This window comes from Diabrotica virgifera, chromosome 8 (genome assembly GCF_917563875.1).
Source record: "Diabrotica virgifera virgifera chromosome 8, PGI_DIABVI_V3a".
Classification (NCBI taxonomy): Eukaryota; Metazoa; Arthropoda; class Insecta; order Coleoptera; family Chrysomelidae; genus Diabrotica; species Diabrotica virgifera.
Genome location: NC_065450.1, coordinates 33980394 through 34006358, shown reverse-complemented (window position 1 = coordinate 34006358; position 25965 = coordinate 33980394). Strand labels below are relative to the sequence as shown.

The following is a 25965-nucleotide window of genomic DNA, read 5'->3' as shown; positions in this document are numbered from 1 at the left end:
TTAAAAAATCTGACGATTTGAGCGGGGCGTAAGGAAATAGGTGAGTCAAAAAGTTTCACAAAAAAAGCGAATATCTCGCGAAATGAACGTCAGATCGAAAAACTAAAAAATACGTCTTCAATATTTTTCAAAAATCTATAGAATGGTACTAAACGTGACCCCCACGGAGAGGGGTGGGGGTAAATTTAAAATTTCAAATACAAACCCTGCTATATATTTCGCAAAATGAACATCAGATCGAAAAACTGCAAAATACACTTTCAAAATGTTTTTGAAAAGTCTATCGAATGGTACCAAACACGACTCCCCACGGAGGTGGGGTGGGGGGTTACTTTAAAATCTTAAATAGGAACCCCCAATTTTTATTGCAGATTTGGATTCTTTACGTAAAAATAAGCAACTTTCATTCGAGATGTTTTTTCGAATTATGGATAGATGGCGCTATAATCGGAAAAACGATTGTTGGTAATGGAAAATTAAATTAAAAATGGAAAGTCCCCACTAAAATGGAAAATTGTAATTAACTTTTTTTGGTTTTAGGACCTAGTAATCACAACCCAATAGGTCCCCATAACGCTGGAGTGACTGCAAGTTTAACATACTTTGCTCCCCTACCATAATGTTCGACTGGTATATTACTTGACAAATAATGATATGATTTCGAAGTCAGTTAAGTATGATGTAATGCCCTAGGGCGTTATTTTGAAAAATAACACCCTAGGGTATTAAATTTAAATAACCTGTTAAATACTGTCAAGTTGACAAAAATAACAACCCAAGTAAAACTATGGTTACCACAATTACGTTACGACTATTGCTGGTAAATGTACCTATTTGAAAACTAATTAATTCAAAACGTTGTCGTTTAACTCGGACATTAAACGTTGAAGGCACCACGGGTATTCGGTCAACGTATATCCATCGGGCCAAAGGCCCTCGGTATATACACCATTGACTTCAAGCGTTATTATCCTTGTAATACCCTTGGTATCTTAATAACTATAATGATTTCGTATACATAGATGAACCCATAATTGTGCAAATTGAATGTTTATCTAGTAATTTTACTGTTTTTATCTAAGAAAGAAAAGTTAAAGCAAAACTTTTTCATATGTTTTATTTATCATTTCATAATATATCCTTACATCTATATTGCCCATACTCTGACATAATCAACTTTAAGATGAGAATCATCTGTACCCAAATTCCACGTTGGTATCCACTGCTGCCTGTTCCTCCAAAAATCTGTCATACCAATACGGTACGGAGAAGTACGGGACCAGGGCTTTTTACCTGATCTATTATCAGCTTGATCGGGAAAGAAGTATCCCCCAACAGCCAAATTAAGGATTAGATAAAATTCAGCATCGAAGGGTGCCATTTTACTTGATCCTCTCCATGGATTAGGTAATCGAGTCTTCTCTAAATTTCCAAGTTCCCAGAATCCACCAGAAGGTGGCGTAACTTTTCCAATTTCTCTATCATCTAAAGAAAATTTTATAAAATCTGGTGTCCACTCTACTTGGTATTTATGATACGCTTGAGCAAAACCTTCAGGTATGGTTGTTTCGTAGTGAGTCTGAGCATAGCGATTGGTTTGTGCATTGGCGCCCCAATGTAAATTAGTATTTAATAAGGGCGTACCAATATTTTGTCCATTAGGTTTTATCAGTTCTTTGTTTCCTCTTGTTTCCATAATATCTATTTCTCCAGAGGAAATCCAATCTCCGTTTTCTATCCATTTATTAGGTAGCAACCAAATTGCTAAAACAGAAAACAATAATTCACATATTAAAATACAAAAATATACAGGATTGACAACTTAAAAATATCTACATGGACAAAATAATAGGCGATATATTATGAAGATCTGGAGTACATCATTATAAAAACTTCATTCGACAACAACATTAGAGATCTAAGGCTCATTTTCATTTCGCACCAAGCGAATCAAGTCCAGTCACGTCCAATCCAGTCAAACGCTCGAAGACTTGTCCAGCTGCTTTAACACGAAAGTAAAGCAAATGCGCCTGTTAGTTACTCTAGTATATATTCTTCTTCTTGTTCTTCATTCTTGTATGTAGGCTTTAAAGCTTGTTTCTTCTTCAATATTAGCCTCCTAAATTGTTTAAATTATCGCACCATATTTTTCTTGGTCTGCCAATACTTCTTCGTCCATTTGGTGACTTATCTCGTGCTATTCGTACTATCCTATCCTCTGCCATTCTACTAATGTGTTCGTCCCACTCCTGTTTCCGTTTTGTCACGCATCCATTTATATCTTCTACATTGCATGATCTTCTTATGTTTTCGCTTCTCTCCCTATCCAACAGACTTTTCCATGATAATCGTCGAAGTATTTTCATCTCTGTTGTTTCTAGTAGTCGTCTCGTTTTAGATGTGTCAGGTCTTGTCTCCGCCGTGTATGTCAATATAGGTCTAATTGCTGCTTTATAGATTCTTGCTTTTGTGTCTTGTCTTACGTGTTTGTTCTTCCAGATGGTGTCATTAAGAGATCCCGCCACTTTACTGGCTTTTAAGCTTTGTTGTCGTACTTTCTCTTCAACATCTCCTTAACTGGTTATATCTGTTCCCAGATATCTAAACTTTGCTTCCTGTTTTATTATTTTTCCATTAATTTCGATTTTACATTGTAGTGGGTATTTAGATGTCATACATTTGTTTTTTACTGCTGATATTATCATATTGTATTTCTTGGCTGTTGTATTCAAGATGTGTGTGATCTTTGGAGATCGTCTTCTGTCTCGGCGATTAATACGGCGTCGTCTGCATAACATAATATTTGGATTTCTTTGTTCCCCATTCTGTAACCATGACCTTTACGTACTGCTTCTAGTATTTCGTCCATTATTATAGTAAAGAGCAGTGGGCTTAACGAGTCACCTTGTCTGACTTCGCTGTGTACTGGTATAAACAGTGTTAGTTTTCCATTTATCTTTGCCTGCATTCGATTATGGAAGTAGATATTTTCGATGGTTTGTATAATATTGATTAGTATGTTTGTTCTCTATACAGTAAGTGTAAGACGTCTTCGACTTGGATGCGATCGAAAGCCTTTGTCAGGTCTATAAAATACAGATATGCTGGTTTATTGTACTCGATGGCCTTTTCTGTGTTTTGTTTTGGTACAAATACGACGTCTACGCAGGATTTTCTGGATCTGAATCCTTGTTCATCTGATAAAGTTGTTAGTTTATTGATTTTGTTGCTTAAGACTTGTGGTTAGCTTAAGTGCGGTGTTCAGTAGATTTATAGCTCTATAAATTTATTGTTGGGGTCTTCTTTGTCTCCTAGTATATAGTAGATATATACAGTGGACTCTCTCTATAACGAACACCTCTATAACGAGGCATATTTGGTTATAACGAGGAAAAATGAAATCGAAAAATATGTTTCTTTACCTGTTTTTAGTGCAGTAATAGCTATAAATAACTACCCCAACTCCCTGTATATAGAAATGCCCAACACCTGTGTTATTATCGAGGCTAGTGCTGAAATAAACTCCACTACCTATAATAAACTTCTTTCTGATTATCTATTCGGCCGATATTAATATTGTAGAAAATTTACAATTTACGATGGCGAAGTCTCATTGTTCAGGTCGATCATCGACACCTAATAAACTACGTATGAGGCATCAAGACCTTTCAATATTATTGTTGTCTGATATAACGAGATCCGCTTATAACGAGGCAATTAGTCCGCCATTTCAGTTCTCGTTTAAGAGGGAGTCTACTGTATATATATATATATATATATATATATATATATATATATATATATATATATATATATATATATATATATATAAGGAGAGGTTAACGCGAGTTAATAAATATCGGCATGGCTCGCAACAATGAAAATACAAAATATGCATAAGATGGAATGCAACCACAGACACGTGTTCCATACTGATGGCTATACCATACTGATGACGACTAATAAGTCAGAAACACGTGTCTGTGGTTGCATTCCATCTTATATATATATATATATATATATATATATATATATATATATATATATATATATATATATATGAAAGGAAACGGCAATTGCATTTTATTTCACTTCGACCACCACCGATATTCTACACGACGTGTTTCGAGCTCATGTCAAGCTCTCGTCAGGAACATCTAGGTGGATGGTCGAGGTGTAAGAAAATGCTTTTGGCCTTTCTGGTAATAATAAAATAACCAGACTTCAGTACACTTGGTACGACATCTATATTAATTAAACGAAAAGATTTCTCTGGTATACAGAAGAAATCTTTTCCGTAGCGGACGCGAAAATGTAAATTTCAAAGTCTTCATAAAAGACGATGAACGACAAAAGACACCTCTTTGTGTCACAGATTTGTCTACAAAGCCACGTTATTCGCTACACATTCGTCAATAACGGAGAAGAACCGTGATATGAAAGGAAACGGCAATTGCATTTTATTTCACTTCGACCACCACCGATATTCTACACGACGTGTTTCGAGCTCATGTCAAGCTCTCGTCAGGAACATCTAGGTGGATGGTCGAGGTGTAAGAAAATGCTTTTGGCCTTTCTGGTAATAATAAAATAACCAGACTTCAGTACACTTGGTACGACATCTATATTAATTAAACGAAAAGATTTCTCTGGTATACAGAAGAAATCTTTTCCGTAGCGGACGCGAAAATGTAAATTTCAAAGTCTTCATAAAAGACGATGAACGACAAAAGACACCTCTTTGTGTCACAGATTTGTCTACAAAGCCACGTTATTCGCTACACATTCGTCAATAACGGAGAAGAACCGTGATATGAAAGGAAACGGCAATTGCATTTTATTTCACTTCGACCACCACCGATATTCTACACGACGTGTTTCGAGCTCATGTCAAGCTCTCGTCAGGAACATCTAGGTGGATGGTCGAGGTGTAAGAAAATGCTTTTGGCCTTTCTGGTAATAATAAAATAACCAGACTTCAGTACACTTGGTACGACATCTATATTAATTAAACGAAAAGATTTCTCTGGTATACAGAAGAAATCTTTTCCGTAGCGGACGCGAAAATGTAAATTTCAAAGTCTTCATAAAAGACGATGAACGACAAAAGACACCTCTTTGTGTCACAGATTTGTCTACAAAGCCACGTTATTCGCTACACATTCGTCAATAACGGAGAAGAACCGTGATATGAAAGGAAACGGCAATTGCATTTTATTTCACTTCGACCACCACCGATATTCTACACGACGTGTTTCGAGCTCATGTCAAGCTCTCGTCAGGAACATCTAGGTGGATGGTCGAGGTGTAAGAAAATGCTTTTGGCCTTTCTGGTAATAATAAAATAACCAGACTTCAGTACACTTGGTACGACATCTATATTAATTAAACGAAAAGATTTCTCTGGTATACAGAAGAAATCTTTTCCGTAGCGGACGCGAAAATGTAAATTTCAAAGTCTTCATAAAAGACGATGAACGACAAAAGACACCTCTTTGTGTCACAGATTTGTCTACAAAGCCACGTTATTCGCTACACATTCGTCAATAACGGAGAAGAACCGTGATATGAAAGGAAACGGCAATTGCATTTTATTTCACTTCGACCACCACCGATATTCTACACGACGTGTTTCGAGCTCATGTCAAGCTCTCGTCAGGAACATCTAGGTGGATGGTCGAGGTGTAAGAAAATGCTTTTGGCCTTTCTGGTAATAATAAAATAACCAGACTTCAGTACACTTGGTACGACATCTATATTAATTAAACGAAAAGATTTCTCTGGTATACAGAAGAAATCTTTTCCGTAGCGGACGCGAAAATGTAAATTTCAAAGTCTTCATAAAAGACGATGAACGACAAAAGACACCTCTTTGTGTCACTACGTCCGCTACGGAAAAGATTTCTTCTGTATACCAGAGAAATCTTTTCGTTTAATTAATATAGATGTCGTACCAAGTGTACTGAAGTCTGGTTATTTTATTATTACCAGAAAGGCCAAAAGCATTTTCTTACACCTCGACCATCCACCTAGATGTTCCTGACGAGAGCTTGACATGAGCTCGAAACACGTCGTGTAGAATATCGGTGGTGGTCGAAGTGAAATAAAATGCAATTGCCGTTTCCTTTCATATCACGGTTCTTCTCCGTTATTGACGAATGTGTAGCGAATAACGTGGCTTTGTAGACAAATCTGTGACACAAAGAGGTGTCTTTTGTCGTTCATCGTCTTTTATGAAGACTTTGAAATTTACATTTTCGCGTCCGCTACGGAAAAGATTTCTTCTGTATACCAGAGAAATCTTTTCGTTTAATTAATATAGATGTCGTACCAAGTGTACTGAAGTCTGGTTATTTTATTATTACCAGAAAGGCCAAAAGCATTTTCTTACACCTCGACCATCCACCTAGATGTTCCTGACGAGAGCTTGACATGAGCTCGAAACACGTCGTGTAGAATATCGGTGGTGGTCGAAGTGAAATAAAATGCAATTGCCGTTTCCTTTCATATCACGGTTCTTCTCCGTTATTGACGAATGTGTAGCGAATAACGTGGCTTTGTAGACAAATCTGTGACACAAAGAGGTGTCTTTTGTCGTTCATCGTCTTTTATGAAGACTTTGAAATTTACATTTTCGCGTCCGCTACGGAAAAGATTTCTTCTGTATACCAGAGAAATCTTTTCGTTTAATTAATATAGATGTCGTACCAAGTGTACTGAAGTCTGGTTATTTTATTATTACCAGAAAGGCCAAAAGCATTTTCTTACACCTCGACCATCCACCTAGATGTTCCTGACGAGAGCTTGACATGAGCTCGAAACACGTCGTGTAGAATATCGGTGGTGGTCGAAGTGAAATAAAATGCAATTGCCGTTTCCTTTCATATCACGGTTCTTCTCCGTTATTGACGAATGTGTAGCGAATAACGTGGCTTTGTAGACAAATCTGTGACACAAAGAGGTGTCTTTTGTCGTTCATCGTCTTTTATGAAGACTTTGAAATTTACATTTTCGCGTCCGCTACGGAAAAGATTTCTTCTGTATACCAGAGAAATCTTTTCGTTTAATTAATATAGATGTCGTACCAAGTGTACTGAAGTCTGGTTATTTTATTATTACCAGAAAGGCCAAAAGCATTTTCTTACACCTCGACCATCCACCTAGATGTTCCTGACGAGAGCTTGACATGAGCTCGAAACACGTCGTGTAGAATATCGGTGGTGGTCGAAGTGAAATAAAATGCAATTGCCGTTTCCTTTCATATCACGGTTCTTCTCCGTTATTGACGAATGTGTAGCGAATAACGTGGCTTTGTAGACAAATCTGTGACACAAAGAGGTGTCTTTTGTCGTTCATCGTCTTTTATGAAGACTTTGAAATTTACATTTTCGCGTCCGCTACGGAAAAGATTTCTTCTGTATACCAGAGAAATCTTTTCGTTTAATTAATATAGATGTCGTACCAAGTGTACTGAAGTCTGGTTATTTTATTATTACCAGAAAGGCCAAAAGCATTTTCTTACACCTCGACCATCCACCTAGATGTTCCTGACGAGAGCTTGACATGAGCTCGAAACACGTCGTGTAGAATATCGGTGGTGGTCGAAGTGAAATAAAATGCAATTGCCGTTTCCTTTCATATCACGGTTCTTCTCCGTTATTGACGAATGTGTAGCGAATAACGTGGCTTTGTAGACAAATCTGTGACACAAAGAGGTGTCTTTTGTCGTTCATCGTCTTTTATGAAGACTTTGAAATTTACATTTTCGCGTCCGCTACGGAAAAGATTTCTTCTGTATACCAGAGAAATCTTTTCGTTTAATTAATATAGATGTCGTACCAAGTGTACTGAAGTCTGGTTATTTTATTATTACCAGAAAGGCCAAAAGCATTTTCTTACACCTCGACCATCCACCTAGATGTTCCTGACGAGAGCTTGACATGAGCTCGAAACACGTCGTGTAGAATATCGGTGGTGGTCGAAGTGAAATAAAATGCAATTGCCGTTTCCTTTCATATCACGGTTCTTCTCCGTTATTGACGAATGTGTAGCGAATAACGTGGCTTTGTAGACAAATCTGTGACACAAAGAGGTGTCTTTTGTCGTTCATCGTCTTTTATGAAGACTTTGAAATTTACATTTTCGCGTCCGCTACGGAAAAGATTTCTTCTGTATACCAGAGAAATCTTTTCGTTTAATTAATATATATATATATATATATATATATATATATATATATATATATATATATATATATATATATATATATGGTCGGTTTATAACGTCCTGCGACGTTGTCCGATGGCTAAGCGCCAGTTTCCCTACAAAGCGATCCCGCGCATGTGACAGACAAATATGGCTAGGCCACTCAAAGTGAATATTGACCAATGACGTTCTTTGATGTTGGTGTTACACCTCGATGCATAGAGCGACCCATACCTTACTTAGTCTATTTTTATTATGTCTGTGGTTGTTCCAGTCCTCATCGGATAATCTTTCACTCATAGATCTCCGTATAGGTACCACCAATCCAAGATTTTTCTTCTTTCTCTCGGTACCCATTTCATTGTCTTTTTAGGGAGTCTTTCCTCGCTCATCCTTTGAACCTGCCCGTACCAGGTTAATAACTATCTAGTATATCTACTATGAATATCTAGTATACTATAGGTATATTATTATAGTTTATAATATATGTACTTACCTGGCCATAACCAATCTCCTGTTGGAACTTTAGCCCTAACTTCAACTTTGCCATATTTAAATGAAAAGGTATCTAATGTTCTAAGACGAGCACTTTTTACTGGATTTAGTATTTGAGCTGGTGAGCCAGTCCTTTTACAGCCATAATTGTGTGCATTAGTACACCTAAAATATCATATAAGCAAAATATAATATACATATATTAAATAAAGTTAGAATAAAGTTATGAGTCTAAAGGAATAATTAACTTAAACAACTTTACTACATTTACTCAAAAATATTTCTACACTTCTTTTTCTTCTAAAGATATATCTTATAGATTTCTCGTGTAAGTTTCCGTTCCCAGTTCTTTCAGTAGCATGCAGATCAGGAATTCTGCGTATTGGATTTTTAACATCTCAACGCTATCTTGACCTTATTCTGATTTTTTTAACATGTAAAACATCTCATCCGGAAATTCTCTGTTCGCTTGCGGAACATTTTAGATAAGGAGATGTCATAATTTCAGTATAATTTTTGTTACATTAGAAAACGTCTTTTCATAAATGTGGCCTGAAAAGATTTTCAGATATTTGATGCATGAACGCCTTATCTATCAGTATTTTGTCCTGCACGATTTAGCCAACACACCACTATTGCAACCAACGTGCAGTATTACCAAAGAATATAGATGTGAGTAGAAGGGTACTGCCCTGTAACGTACTCCACTGAGTAGGTGCATAGACCTGACAACGAATACGGAGATACGCGATCTCACCACAGCCCGCACCGCGACCGCAACATCCCTCGTCAACAAGCCTGCTTTGAAGTGACAAATAAACGTGACCATCTGTTCCATATAAAAGCCTCTTCTAGGAGAGTATACAGTGATGAGCGTGCTAATAACCGGCAAAATAGCGCAAAAGATGGAGAACGTATTAAGTTGTGAGAGAAAAAGAAATGAAACTAGTCGATCTAGGAGATTTAGCGATATGTATTAACATATAAGTGCACATTATACATATTGATTGTTTCCCATCTTTACACGTATCAGAGGATTATGTCAACTAAAACTGTCACTGTGAGAGTAGCAGTTGCCAAACTCGTCCGATACGTCTAAAGGTGGGAAACAATCAATGTAATGTAAATTTTTAGGTTAATATCGCTAAATTTCCCAGCTCGACTAGTTTCATTTCTTTTTATCTCACAACTTAATACGTTTTTTATCTGTTGTGCTATTGTGACATAATTAGCCCACTGACTGTTTTCAGCTCCTGGCCTAACAGACCCGAACTTGTTTACCACTATTCAACCTTTTTTATATAGAATGATTTATGATGTTCGATTTTGTTCTAGATTTCCGGAGTAAATAACTTGTAAATATTATTCGATACTTGTAGATATTATTTCTTAGAACATTGTAATTATATGTAAATAGACATTTTTGGAATTAGTAGTTCAGTTGTGAATTTGAAAACGTCGGTGTAGTTTGATATGTAACGGGCGCGGTATATTTTTGAATTTGTAATTAGACAAATTAGTAGATTTGGTGTAATAAATAAATTAGATATCGTAGTTTGTAAAATAAAGGATATAAATTCAGTGTTTTTCATTTGTTTAGATGTAAGTTATTAAAAATAAATAAAGTCAACTAAAATTAAACATTAGTGTCAAAAAGAACATAAACTAAATCAGAAATAGTAAAGTCAACCGCGTAATAACCTAACACTATTTTGCCGGTTATTAGCGAGCTCATCAATGTATATTCTTTGGTATTACCCCGCACCCACAAGTTTTTTTTTATAAGCCAGATATCTACTGTACTGACTGCACTATAAGCAATTGCGTTATAGTGCAAGTAATATGTATAATAAAAACTCTTTAAGCGCAGAACATGTTTACCGACCGGTTTGAATACGGTCTAGTAGTAGTAGTAGTATTAGTAGGAACTGTTTAGTTAGGGAGCCCTTCCTTACTAGACTGTAATTAAGTGCCTCAGTATTTCAATTGTTGTGTTGTGCAATTAATATTTCATCCAATTACAAGTGTTATAATAAAAAAGATTCTCGTTTAAAAAAATATTTTTAGGATTTGTTTTTATAAAATAAATAAAAGAAGAGCGAGGACATGCTTGCATTTCTTGCTGAATTTTAAAAATTTTAAATCATCAACTGTTATCAACGCAAGCATACGGTAAGAGGGAGGGTCCCTGTAAGGTTAAATGTAGATAAAAATGTCCAAAATTAATTCTAGCACATTATACGATATATCTGATTTCTGATTTAACTGTATTATAATATCCACTTAAGTAAAAAATGAATATTTTTAATTACATATTTGGTTACAAGAAAAAACCAGCCGCCGTACTATATCTTAAAGCAGAACTAACAAAATCTACAAATCTGACCGTTCTACTATATTTAGATATTACTTATGCTATACCCGTACGAAAATAGAATACTGGAAGAACTTGAGAACTTGAGAAGAACTTAAAACAGGAAAACCAAACAAGAAAATTCTATAAAACTCTGAATACCTACTGCAAGAAAGGAATTCAAACCAAAGCTAAGACTATGTAAGGATAAGGAGGGGCACATACTCAATACAAAACAAGAAATATTGAAAAGGTGGGTGAGACACTATAAAGAACTACTTACTATCGAAGTAGAAGATCCAAATCAACCACCCCCAGGAGCAAGCAACAATACACCATTAGAGCCTCAATCAATTCAAGAAGTACGGGATGCAATAAAACACCTAAAAAATAATAAATCTCCAGGAAGTGATGGTATACCCGCAGAACTTATTAAATATGGAGGTGCTACTCTGGCTAATCAAATATAAAATAATACCGAGTTTGCCCGCTACACAAAAAGGGCGATCAATTGGAATGTAGAAACTATAGGGGACTAACCCTCCTTAATACAGCTTACAAAATATTTTCGAGTATCTTATATGGCCTCCTAAGTGCACATTCAGAGGAGCTTCTTGGAGAATATCAAAGTTGTTTTAGGCCTGGCCGATCAACAACAGACCAGATCTTTGTGCTAGGGCAAATACTGGAAAAACCCAATGAATTCAATATCGACACATACCATCTTTTCGTAGATTTTAAATCGGCCTATGATAGTATCCTAAGAAATAAATTGTATGAAGCCATGGATGAATTCCACATCCCTGATAAACTGATCAGATTGGGTAAGGCTACAATGTGTAAAGTTGTTTGCAAAGTCGAAGTACAGGGCAAACAATCACAGGCGTTTGAAATGCATGTTGGGCTGCGACAGGGAGATGAGTTGGCATGTCTCCTCTTCAACATAGCTCTGGAAAAGGCAGTCAGAGATGCCCGAATAGACAACAGAGGAAATATTTAGACGTGGACCTAGTTGCCCGCACAACACGCAAGCTAGAAAAAATGTATACCACCTTCTCAAATGCCTCAAAAAATATGGGCCTGCAAGTAAACGAGGAGAAAACTAAGATAATGGCATCAACACCCAACAATAAAGCCAGAAACATCGGTCACCAATTCACGGTTGATAACTCAACCTTTGAAGTGGTGGACAAATTCACATACTTAGGCTCCCTGATCACCAAGGAGAAAGTCATGACGGAAGTAATCAAGCGAAGGATCATCCTAACAAACAAATGCTATTTTGGAATGAAATATGAGTAGACATATGAGAAGCCGAAAAACAAAAATCACCTTATACAAAACCCTTATACAACCAGTGTTGACATATGGATCGGAGGCATGGACCATCTCCAAGGCAGATGAAAACCTCCTGCTTATATTTGAACGAAGGATCCTGATACGGTGGCATCTGTGAAAATGATGTTTGGAGGAGGAGATACAACTACGAGTTATACCACAGATATAAATAAAAATTTGGTGGTAAAAACGTAGTATCTCTTATAAGAATAGGAAGACTAAGATGGGCAGAACATCTAGCAAGATCACAACAGAACAACCCTCCTAGAAGAATCCTTATGTCACAACCTGTGAGAAGTAGAAATAGGGGTAGGCCAAAACTCTTCAGGAAGGATGGTGTAGATGAGGATGGGAGAAAAATAGGCGCAGCAAACTGGCAATGGATAGGACTGACTGGCGTAATAGACTTGGGAAGGTCGAGGCTCTTTCATAGGGCTGTAGCACCATTGATGATGATGATGATACCCGTATCTCACTACTAGTTTAGGCACTACTAGTTTAGGCACTACACATATATCATATGGGATACATTTTTTAATTTATAATAAATACGAATAACGCTTACTTGTTCCCTAAATCTACTGTAGCAGATTGTAAAAATTGTTCTCCTAGCTCGTCTGCTACAAAAGTTGGTTTTATATGTAAAATTCCATTTGAAGTGTAGCTGTTGTTTCTGCTGTTTGTGTACCATTGAAATTGGTTGTTCTGTAAACATAAACAAGTAAGATTTTAAAAATTTAATATTAATTTTTTTTTACTTAAGCAGAGGCGGTAAGGTGTAAAAATATATTTAGCAGTTTTGGCTTTTCTTTTAATCTAAAACCTTTTTTTAGTGTATTTAAATGCAATTTTAACTATTTATAATGGGAAATAAGCCACAATATTATTAAAAAATGATTTTTATTAACGTTTCGACGCCCAAATCGGGTGCCGTTGTCAAAATACAAAATACTAACAGAAACAAAAATGTTGTTGCTTAGTAAAAAAATTCTTCTAATAATTTATTTAATTTGACTCATTTATATCGGCAATTCAGATACATATGATACATTTTAAAGTAGAAGACTTTAAAATGATATTGCCAATATTTATGAGTTGCGTTCCTGGGACGACTTTACTAAAAGATAGTTCATTCGATTACATGAAATCAACCCCAACTCAAGAATATCCGTCACAAAAAAAATCATAGCATGTGATCTGTCTTTAAAAAGACAACCACATGCAACGGTGACATTAAAATTCTCGCGTTAGAGATCTCATAGTAAATCACGAGGGAAAACCAGGAAAAACCTCGTGATACTATCCCGACATCGTAAGTATTTGGTCTTACATTTAAATTACTCTCAAAATTAATACCAAATTCTGACTTTACTATAATTTTGTTTAAATTATAAATAATATCAATAATACATGGATATATAAGTAATACTAAAATATAAAATATGTACTAACTCGACTAGACTTACTAATTGTGGTATTTTCTTTCTATTGATTTCCTCTTTCAGTATGGGTATCCACATCCTACTGCATTCCACTGAGGAATTTGCGACACAATTGGTTTCGTTTAGCATAATTAGAGCCGCTTCTTTGATTTTTCTCTTTTTACTATCTGTTTCTTTCAGGACTATACTTGAATCTCTCCACTGAACTCTATGTTCATTATCCCATGCGTGTTGACATATTTGAGATCTATCAAACTCTCTATTTTTAATATAAGATTGATGTTCACTTATTCTAACGTTTAATGGTCTTGATGTTTCACTTATATAAAACTGTTCGCATTCACAAGGTATTTTATAAATACAATTCTTTGTCCTTTCTTGTTCATTGTTAGGTTTAGTCTTAGATAGAATAGATCTCAATGTGTTGTTTGTTTTGAATGTTGTTGAAATGTTGAATTTATTTCCTATTGTTTTAAGTTTCTCGGATAGTCCTTTTATGTATGGTATTGATATTTTCCTCGTATTATTTCTTGTGAATGTTATAGGATCCCGTTCTATGTTGTTCTGTTCCATTCGATCCAATCTTGACAATTCCTTATTTATAAACGATAAAGGATAATCATTTTTTAATAAAACAGATGTTAATAAAATAATGAATATAGAGTTCAGTGGAGCGATTCAAGTATAGTCCTGAAAGAAACAGATAGTAAAAAGAGAAAAATCAAAGAAGCGGCTCTAATTATGCTAAACGAAACCAATTGTGTCGCAAATTCCTCAGTGGAATGCAGTAGGATGTGGATACCCATACTGAAAGAGGAAGTCAATAGAAAGAAAATACCACAATTAGTAAGTCAATAGTCGAGTTAATACATATTTTATATTTTAGTATTACTTATATATCCATGTATTATTGATATTATTTATAATTTAAACAAAATTATAGTAAAGTCAGAATTTGGTATTAATTTTGAGAGTAATTTAAATGTAAGACCAAATACTTACGATGTCGGGACAGTATCACGAGGTTTTTCCTGGTTTTCCCTCGTGATTTACTATGAGATCTCTAACGCGAGAATTTTAATGTCACCGTTGCATGTGGTTGTCTTTTTAAAGACAGATCACATGCTATGATTTTTTTGTGACGGATATTCTTGAGTTGGGGTTGATTTCATGTAATCGAATGAACTATCTTTCAGTAAAGTCGTCCCAGGAACGCAACTCATAAATATTGGCAATATCATTTTAAAGTCTTCTACTTTAAAATGTATCATATGTATCTGAATTGCCGATATATAAATGAGTCAAATTAAATAAATTATTAGAAGAATTGTTTTACTAAGCAACAACATTTTTGTTTCTGTTAGTAGTATTTTGTATTTTGACAACGGCACCCGATTTGAGCGTCGAAACGTTAATAAAAATCATTTTTTAATAATATTGTGGCTTATTTCCCATTATAAATAGGTAAAATTGTAAAAATGCCACAAGAAAATAGCTTCAAAACAATATTTAAATGCAATATGATTAAAAATATATTCATTTTTTCAATTAATATCGTGTGATTCCGAAATTAAATTATAATATGTATATCTCAGATGGCTGAGATGGCAAAGACAAATAGATAATAATAAATAATAAAATATAAAATTATTAAAATAAAATATAAATTTAATAATAAATAATATTTATTTCAACATATACAAAGTGATTGATTACTGTGATAAAGCTTAGTAGATCCGCTATAATAATAGATAGCAATACAAGTTAATAATAAAAACTGTAGGCAACTTTAAGCTTCATATTACAAAATTATTGGCCTGCAATTATTTTTCATATTAATTAATATCTATTTAATCTATTATTATAGCGGATCGACTGAGCTTTATCACACTAAGCAATCACCCTGTAGCTATATATGTTATTTTACAAATAAGAATGAATTTCAAGCAGGGGAGTCTGTTGAAATTTTGATTGGGGGGGGGGGGCAAGCATTATATATACGATATATTATATATGATGTAATGATGAAAATTGATGTAGTTTTTGTAAATTTCAGTCATTTTCAGGGTCAGGGGGGGGGGCAAATGCCTCCTGACTCTATCAGATGACGCCCCTGATTGCAAGGCTTTGAACTCGGATGCTAATGTGTGAATAACATTTTAAGGTTACAATAATGGAAGCATTATTAATAGGCGAGCGGCAGCAACCCCTAAAATTACGTTATACCGACCACGAAAATCAACTTTCAGGTGAATGGAAAATTTTGTTCATTCTTTATGTTTTCGAATATGTAGTTTATTTTTATCTAGAAATGGTGGAACATGTTCAAAAGACAAATTTTAAGCAAAAATGCGAAAAATTAATTTTCATGATTTTTCAACTTGATCTCTCTGTATCTTTGGTTGATGTAAATATTTCCTTTTGAAAATGTTACTGTATCATCTTTGAAGTATTTAGATAACAATGAGATTTGTCCGAGATGTTTAAACAAATTAAAAGAGGAGTTGTTAATTTTTAAACATTTTGTCGCCAGATTTCGTTAGTTTCATGTTTACTTAAAAAGGTTGAGTAACAAACTTTTTAGTTTATAATTTTAACCAACGCAACATTAAAACATTAGTCATGAAGAAGTTTCTAGAAAATTTCAAGTCAAAATATGCAATAGGAAAAAAGTTATGCGACTTTATAAAAAAGTGGCACTCCCCCCCCCCCCCCAAAAAAAGCTTAGGACGTCACTAGTATAATGTATAAATATGCCAAAACTCATAATTTAAAAATTAAAATCGACCTGTTTCAGGTTTTATTTCCAAAATTGCCCCTTCACTTATGTATTTAATCTAAATTTGCAATCAAAATGCAGTAGAAATAAACAAACCAAGACACGTTAAATGCTACTAGGAGCAGTCCCGAATCATAATTTACAATGTATATACATTGTAAATCCCAAATCATGATTTCCAAAGTTTATACATTGTAAATTATGATTCGGGAGTGCTCCTAATAACAGTGTCTTGGTTCTCCTTAGTGTGTCTTGGTTTGTTTATTTCTACTGCAACTTGATTGTAAACTTAGTATAGATAATAAGTTCTTGGAATTAGTTATCAGAAAAATAGGACCAACAGGTAGCTAAGTACAGTAATTCGTTTCTAAATACTCTTTACCAGTTAGCACAGCAACTTGTGATTGTGAATATTGTGCATATAAAATAAAAATAATTTCTTTTTTAAAAATATGCTGAAAGTAGCGAAATAAAAATTAAGTCTTTTACGGAGCTGGATTGGTGACAACAGTTGAATGAAGATTATCGACAATGAAAGTGCTTTCTGTAATTCACATATTTCTTTCTTTGCAAGAAATATGTTAAAATTTGTTACAAAGACGTTATGAAAGGTTTTAAACGTAGAATAAGAGATGAAGATCTGTGTATATCTGTCGACGAGACTACTGACGCAAAGGGTCGGCAAATCGTGAATTTATTAATTATTGGAGTTATTGGGTTATATATATATATATATATATATATATATATATATATATATATATATATATATATATATATATATATGGGATATATATTGGGTTATTTAAACTGTTCAGCCGATGTTATAAGTAATATAGTAGACATAAGTTCAAGCGATGACCATATTTCTTGCAAATAATTGGTATTATTGATTTTAAAAATGTTATAAAGGGTGATTCAGTGAAACGGTACGATTTGACAACGTCGTGACGATAAAATAGAGGAGCCGCGGGCTTGCGACGTAAACGTTGTGAATCTAGACAGTGGAAAGTTTAGTTATTATGGAGGCGTGGTCTTGTGAACAACGTGCATTTGCTGTGAAAGCTTATTAGAAAAATTTACACTACCATTTGCCGCCCCGTTCACAAGACCAAGTTACAAGACTTAGGTTAGGAACTTTGAAAGTAGTGGTTCAACATCACAAAAAAGAGCTAACAGTGTCAGAATTGCTCGCACACCACAGAATATTGAAGCGGTGCCAAATTCATTACACGCGAGTGCTTGAAGATCCCTGCGATGACTCGCATGTAATGAATTTGGCACCGCTTCAATATTCTGTGGTGCGCGAGCAGTTCTGCCACTGCCACTCTTTTCTGTGATATTGAACCACTACTTTTAAAGTTCCTAAATCAAGTCTTAATAGCCATGTTAGACGGAACTGCAGCGCGGGGCGGCAAATGATAGTGTAAACGAATTGCTCGTTCTACACTCACAAAAATTTCAGCCTTTTTGTAATAAGCTTTAACAGCAAATACGCGTTGTTCACCCCACCACGTCTTCATGATATCTAAACTTCCCACTCTCTAGATTCACAATGTTTACGTCGCAAGCCCGCGGCTCCTCTATTTTATCGTCAGCAGTGTTGTCAAATCGTACCGTTTCACTGAATCACCCTTTATTACCCCAAATTACCCCAAATTTTGATCTTTCTTGTTGTATTGCTGTTCAGAAATGTAAAAGAATAATTAGTAAGAATTCGGTTCAGAGTGAACTATATAAAATCAAATTTTAACATAATTGTAAACTTTATTAAAAAACTAGAGAGTCAAAAATTAAATTAGCATTTACAATTGTTGATTATGTCAAAGAAAGAATAATAAATATTTCAGGGACAATTGGAAAAAATTTAAAGATAAATTTAGTGAAGTTTTAAACAGAAATGAAGGCTTTTCTTTATTGCGTTCAATAAATCAATGGAAGCTTTGGACAGCAGGAACCAGGACATTTTCTTGTGAATTTTTATTTATATTTTATTATTAAATGCAGTAATAAATAAACACAAGTTATATTATAATTTAATTTTTCACCAAATTGCAAGCCTCGAAAATTGCAAAATCTTTGTTCCACAGGACATATATAAATGCATACTGCATATAATAAAAGCATATTTGGTTACTTTTTAAGTGCATATTGCATGCATATTTTAACCATTTTTAGTGCATATAATCCAGGGGCGTCATTTGAAATTTTGATTGGGGGGCAAGCATTATATATACAATACATTATATATGATGTAATGATGAAAATTGATGTATTTTTTGTAAATTTCAATCATTTTCAGGGTCAGGGACAGGGCCGGATTTAAGGGGGGCAGGCTGGGCAGCTGCCCGGGGCCCCCACATTTCGGGGGCCCCCACAAAGCCACAAACATAAGAGGTTCATTTAAATAGATATTGACAGGAGATAAAGGAACTCGACAATGTATGACAAGTATAAAATGAAGGAGCGAAGGAGTGATAATATAATTGTTCATGGTTATGTTTTTCACCTTCCACCGGGTGACTGTATTGCTTCGTTTGTAAATTGTTATCTAGTGTTCGTACACATTTTAGTCACAGAGGATTTTGTGATTGGAAACATGTAGATAGTAGGCTTATGGATCACGAAATGTCTAAAGCACACGAAAGAATTGGGCGTATTGATACTAAAATAGCAAAAGAGGCCGAAGAAATAAAGAATTATTGGAAAATGGTAACACAAAGACTAATTTTAGTGTTATAAAGTTTATTTTTGAACGAGATTTAGCATTTCGCAGCAAAAATGAGTTCATCGAAGTTCAAATGTTCATCGAATAAACGGTTTTCTCCCCACGCTTTTCTTTAACGAATGTGTTAGATTTTTTCAATTTTTTTTAATTTTTTGCTTTTTAGTTGATTTTTTTATAATATTTTTAATTTTAGTCACACGTAACTAAGGAAAAGCGTTTCTTAAAAAAATTTTTTTTCATATTTTTTTATTTTTTATTTTTAGTCTTACACTTTTCAAACATTAAAATATATCGTCATGTTTATTAAAATATGTATAAAACATATGATGTACAAACATGAAAAGTAGTCGGAATCGGCAAAAAATTTGAAACTTTATTGTTTATTAGCATAACGTAAACAATTAACGTAAAAAGTGAAATTATGTATTGTTCATATCATTAGCTATACAATCCGCAAAAGTTTCAAGTTTTTACATTTAGGGGAGTGCATTTAGATTTTCACTTCGGAAAAAATCAAACAAGATAAAACTTTTTGTAATTTCATTAAGAAATGTTTAATAAACAACATATCAAAAAGTTCTACTCGAGAAGTGGGTGCTTCATTTTTTATTAAACAAATGAACAGCGAAGTTAGATGTTTTTTTAAATAACTTCGAAAATATAATTTTTAGAAAAAAACTGACTTGACCATTGAAAAATTCAGAAAATTTTACAAAAAAAAACCTTATATAAAGATTTTTCTAAAATTAAATCTCTAGCTTCTGTAATTTTTTATTTATAACGCTAAAGTCACCCTTCTCACACACATTGGCGCACTGTAAACTAGCGTTGGAGGAAGTGCACGGTTGAGTTTTTTAAATGTAATTCTTTAACTAATAGATCAAAAGAAATTTTACAAATTGGACATGAAAGAAGATGAAATAAGCTATCTTATGGTTGTAATAAAAAGAAATAAAATGTATGGACATAAGTACGGTGTGGGCGGAAAATGAGCCTTACATGAATTTTGTTTAAAATGATTTAAAAATGTGTAACTAATACAATTTTACTTATAAAACTCTCAAATTTGCACAACTTACCTCTAAATCAACTTACTAAACGATGTTTCATTTAAAAAAATCTCAAAAATTTAATTCAAATAATACGATGTCTCAAAAAATGTAATTTTTGAAAACTTCGTAGTTTTACAGAATTCCCACCATTTTAAGACGGTATTACTCAAGTTTGAATAAATCTAATACAATTTTTTTGCTATTTTTTTAAAGCTTGGGATGTAATTTTTAAAAAACACTGAATTATTTTAGTTTAAAAATGAAATAAATAATTTCTTTTTGAGAAAACTTAGAAAGATAACAAAAATGTAATACAAAAACCGAAAATTACCAGCTGAAAAAATGTATATACAGAGTGATCAAAACTTTTTTCTGTAAAACTTACCTAAAATACATTTATTAATAAGCTTCAACAATAATAAATGTTCAATCAAAAAATTTTTTTTAGCTCTTATACAGTATGTCTGCGAAACTTGGAACGTATTGATAACTTTTTTAATATCAGTTTTACGAAAAAAGTTATTCTTTATAAAATACTCTGCATCGTATATAACATAAGTTGCAACCATCAAATATCAAATTTTGTTAATTTTGTACGAGGTATGTCAAAAAATATGAATTTCACTCAAGAGTAAAGTACCTTTATATTTCACAATATCGAAAATTTTTATAAAAAAAAGTTGTTTGGAATTATATCCTTCTAATCGAAAATTTGTAATATAATTGTGAAAATTATTTGTTTATCTTTTTTTTAAGAATGAAATTCCATATTTGTTTGATTGGATTCTACTTGTTTTTCATTTAAATATCCGCCATTTTGGATCCGCCATTTTGAAATTTAAATTTTTAATCTTTTATTCAGATTCAACAACCTGTTAAAAATAAAGACAATAAATGTTTTAGAAAAATGTTCTTTTTTATGTTCTTTTTAGAAAATCCACATTTTGGATCCGCCATTTTATAGTTTATAATGTTAATATTTAAGTTAGGTTTATCAAAGCTCTCAAAAATAAACATAATATGTAGAAATAAATAGATTTTGTAAAGAAATTATGATTTTACAACTATTTTTTAAGTTATCCGCCATTTTGGATCTGCCATTTTATAATTTAAATTATCAAAATTTGATTCAGGTTTAGCAGCCTCCCAAAAATATCCACATATATGTAAACAAACACGTTTTATAAAAAAAATTCGGATTTTACAACTACTTTTTAAGGATTTTTAGGAAAAATCCGCCATTTTGAATCCGCCATTTTGAATTTGCAAATTGTAATGTCAGATTCGGGTTCAGCATAATCAAAACTAAAATAAAAACATTTTTTATCAAAATAAAATGTTGAATTCACCCATATTCTTAACATTATTTATACAAAACAATTGTTATTGTTTAAACAATTAATAAACAATTAGCGGCGAAATTTGTGAGTAGAAATTTTTACTTTAACATATTTATAAACTAACAAAAAAAGTTTTAGAAAAATATAACCTTGTTTGATTTTTTCCGAAACATTGTATCTTTTCGTTCTAATTGCACTCCCCTAATTGTAAAAACAAGAGAATTTAAGCGTTTTCCATTAAAATCGGTTTTTTTTATTTAAACAATTAATAAATAGGAAAAAAGTTTTTTATTGACTATTCGTGTATTGTTCCCGCGAATGCATATGTCTGCAAATTTTCATTCATTTGCATTGAAGAAAAGGCAGTCAAATTAACGTCTAAAGATTTGACGAAAACTATTGAACTAAATAAAAGCGTTTAATTAATTGGGGATACTCCAGTTATTAGCTTAATATGATCAATTTTTGAAGCACCATATTTAAAAAAAATATTCAAATCCTGGAAGCGGGCATGTCAACTATCTTTCATCAACCATATGTGAGGAAATTGTACATCCGATGGATCAAAACGTATTAAATGAAATATAAGCCAAGAACTTCAAATGTACCAATTGCTAAAAGAAAAGAATATGAATGTTGCTTTTCCAAATGTTGAGGTGACACTTTGTTTATATTTAATCGTATTTAATAAGTTAAATAAAAAGTCGACTTCGGTCTATGATGCGCCAAGAGTGTCTGAATCATCTCTCTACAATGAGCACTGGTCACGATGTCTTAATGCAACTAGATATGTCCCACATAATCAAGAAATTTTCAATTAAAATATCTCGAAAAGTTCCCGGACTTTAACCATACATCTTACTATTATTTTGAATATATTACTACTGTAACAAATTACAGCTCGTGTACTTTTTGATTTAAAATTATATTTATAAAAGTAGATCAACATTTTTTTAATGGTAGGAGGTAGGGCCCCTACACCAATTCTGCCCGCAGAGGCCCCCACTGCTTTAAATCCGGCCCTGGTCAGGGGGGGGGCAAATGCCCCCTGGCCCTATCAAATGACGCCCCTGATATAATCCAGGCTCTACTAAAACACATAAAACTCTCGTGCCCAGTGTAAACACAAGTTTCTCACGAAACGTATTGCACAGAAGCGTAGATAACGCTTGTTTTTTAGTGTGAAATAAGCGTTATCTACGCTTCTGTGGAATACGTTTCGTGAGAAAAGTTATTTTGTTTACACTGGGCACGAGAGTTTTATGTACCTGCTATTAGTAGTGGACGTGAATCATCATTGTATTAGAGGCTACTATTACAATCTGCGAAATAATAGCTATTATTTCTCTAGTACATGTTTTACTGTAAAATTTTCAATTTCAAGCTGAGCAAAAATTCTTTCTACTACTGCGTTTCGTGCGTCATTCTTTTTATACCTTGCGTCAGAATAATTCCCAAGTACAGGATCATTTTCGTACAAATCTAACTACATATAGGGCTTTTCATCGATTGTCATTTGTTTCGAGCTTCTGTCATTTGTCACATAATATTAATATAACTACGACATACGTCTTTGCTTTGTATCATGTATTTGCTTGTATTTGCTTGTCATTTGTTTCGAGCTTCTGTCATTTGTCACATAATATTAATATAACTACGACATACGTCTTTGCTTTGTATCATGTATTTGCTTGTATTTGCTTGTCTTTGCTTTGTATCATGTATTTGCTTTGTATCATAATGACGTATGACGTAGATATATTAATATTATGTGACACATGACAGAAGCTCGAAACAAATGACTGTGAATGAAAAGCCCTATTAATGGTATCCCGTTCATTCAGATGCTCATTTTTGAGGGTAAAAGCACGTGCTTAATCAAATACAAACTCTCTATGACTGTCTTTAGAGCGTGAAATATTTAACATGTTTAATATATATCGTGGCGTGGCGTAGATCATTCGTGAGACAATCGTGCTGCACGAACATATGTTTACATTGGTCGTGTAGCACGGGTCAACTACGTAAGCGTGAACCACGTTCGTTATTCACTAGTAATGTCACCAGTGAACATGTGAATGTTGAAATAAATTATAAAAATTTTTTTCGTGAAGGCCTAAGGTATAGAAAACTATTTTATTTATGTGATATTTTCAAATACATCAAAATATGTCGCATTTTGCATAATCCAGGCTCTATACAGGGTGTTTCATTAATAATTGTCCATATAGTAACTGGAGAAACCTTAGCACAAAATACGAAGATTTAACCTAAAACACTTAAATCAAATGTGGTTCCTTACCGAGTTACAGGGTGTTTTATCTAAAAAATTAAAAACTATTTTTGCTCAGCGTTTTAAAACTATTTGACGTATCCTTTTCATACTTGGCAGGAAGTTTAGGTACTATACAACCTACTAAATTATGTTAAAAAAAAACGTTTATGGCTATTACCAGATACGTTGGACGGGGGAAAGTGAATGGTTGACCCTTTCCAAATTCTACGCCACTGGCGAAATTGCTATTTTAGTTCAATTTTTGGATTTTCCAATACTTTCTATGAAAATATTATACTCTTCATTCGTAACGATAAAGTCATTATTTTTCGAGATATTTGAAGTTAAAATTGAAACGACACGGTTATTTTGATCAGTGTATTGTGTCGCTTCATTTTTAATTTCAAATATCTCTAAAACTAATCATTTTATCGTTACGAATAAAGAGAATATTATTTACATAAAAAGTATTGCAAAATCAAAAAATTACACTAAAATAGCAATTTCGTCAGTGGCGTAGAATTTGGGAAGGGTCAACCAGTCACTATCCCCTGTCGTACGCCTCTGGTAGTAGCTAGAGACGTTTATTTATCATAATTTAGTAGGGTGTACAGTACCTACACTGTCTGCTAAGTATGATAAGGATACGCCAAATATCTTTAAAGTACTGGGTACAAATAATTTTTAAATTTTAATCATATGAATCATACATAAATTAATCAAAATAACTGTGCAGTTTCATATTTAACTTCAAATATCTCGAAAACTAATGACTTTATCGTTACCAATGAAGAGTATATTATTTACGTAGAAAGTATTGAAAATGGCACTAAAATAGTAATTCCTCCAGTGGCGTAGAATTTGAGAAAGGTCAACCATTCGTCATCTCCTGTCGTACGCCTCTGGTAGTAGCTAGAAACGTTTGTTTATCATGATTTAGTAGGGTGTCTAGTAGTCGCACTATCTGCGAAGTATGAAAAGGATACATCGAATAGTTTTAATATGCTGAGCAAAAATAATTTTTAAATTTTTAGATAAAACACCCTGTAACTCAGTAAGGAACAACATTTTATTTAAGTGTCTTAGGTTAAATCTTCGTATTTTGTGCTAAGATTTTTCCAGTTACTATATGGACAATTATTAATGAAACACCCTGTATAGTTATTAGTAAACATGGCATCATCATTTGTATTAGAGGCTACTATTACAACATCCGAAATAATAGCTTTATTTTCCTAGTACATGTTTTGCTGTAAAATTTTCAATTTCTAGCTGAGCAATAGTTCTATCTATTGCTGTGTTTCGTGCGTCATTTAATTTATAGGTACTTTGCGTCAGAATCATTCCAGAGTACAGGATCACTTTCGTAAAATCCACAAATCTAACATCTAACGGTCTTCCGTTTATTCAGACGTTCATTTTGAAGGTAAAAGCACGTGCTTAATCAAATACAAACTGTCTACGACAGTCTTTAGAGCGTGAAATATTTAACATGTTTAATGTCTTTCGTGGCGTGGCGTAAACTATTCGTGAGACCATCGTGCTGCACAAAAATCTGTTTACATTAGTCGTGTAGCACGGACCAACTACGTAAGCGTGAGCCACGTTCGTTATTCACTAGTAATGTCAACCCGCCTTAATGCATTAGGTACTTACTCCACCTCCAGCTAACGTATCTTCATGTTTCCATTTATCTAAATTTAAATAATCGAAGTTATCTTCAAATATCAGATCACCCGAACATATATTTTTGGGCGCCAAGGGACCACTAGCTGTTGTCACACTTCTTACACAATGAGAGTTCACTTTACAAAATGCTAATAGCACGAAGAGAAGAAGTACTTTCATCATGCTGAATGTTTTTTTTGCACGAAGTATTGGATAGTAATTGATGCACGTTTATATACCGTGTTGATCTAAATATTATCGATTTCATTCATATGAGGTCTTGAGGTCGA

At 33.6% G+C, this 25965-nt stretch overlaps 1 protein-coding gene across 1 annotated transcript; it reads right to left on the bottom strand.

Moving 5' to 3' along the window:
- Positions 1 to 1103: 1103 nt before the first annotated feature.
- On the bottom strand, positions 1104 to 25965 carry LOC126890460 (beta-1,3-glucan-binding protein-like). The gene is made up of 4 exons (XM_050659415.1): positions 25664 to 25965; positions 12957 to 13096; positions 8702 to 8865; positions 1104 to 1764 (listed from the first exon to the last, which is right to left on the bottom strand). Exons 1-4 carry the CDS (start codon positions 25856 to 25858, stop codon positions 1148 to 1150), a joined length of 1116 nt encoding a protein of 371 aa, XP_050515372.1. The 5' UTR covers positions 25859 to 25965; the 3' UTR covers positions 1104 to 1147.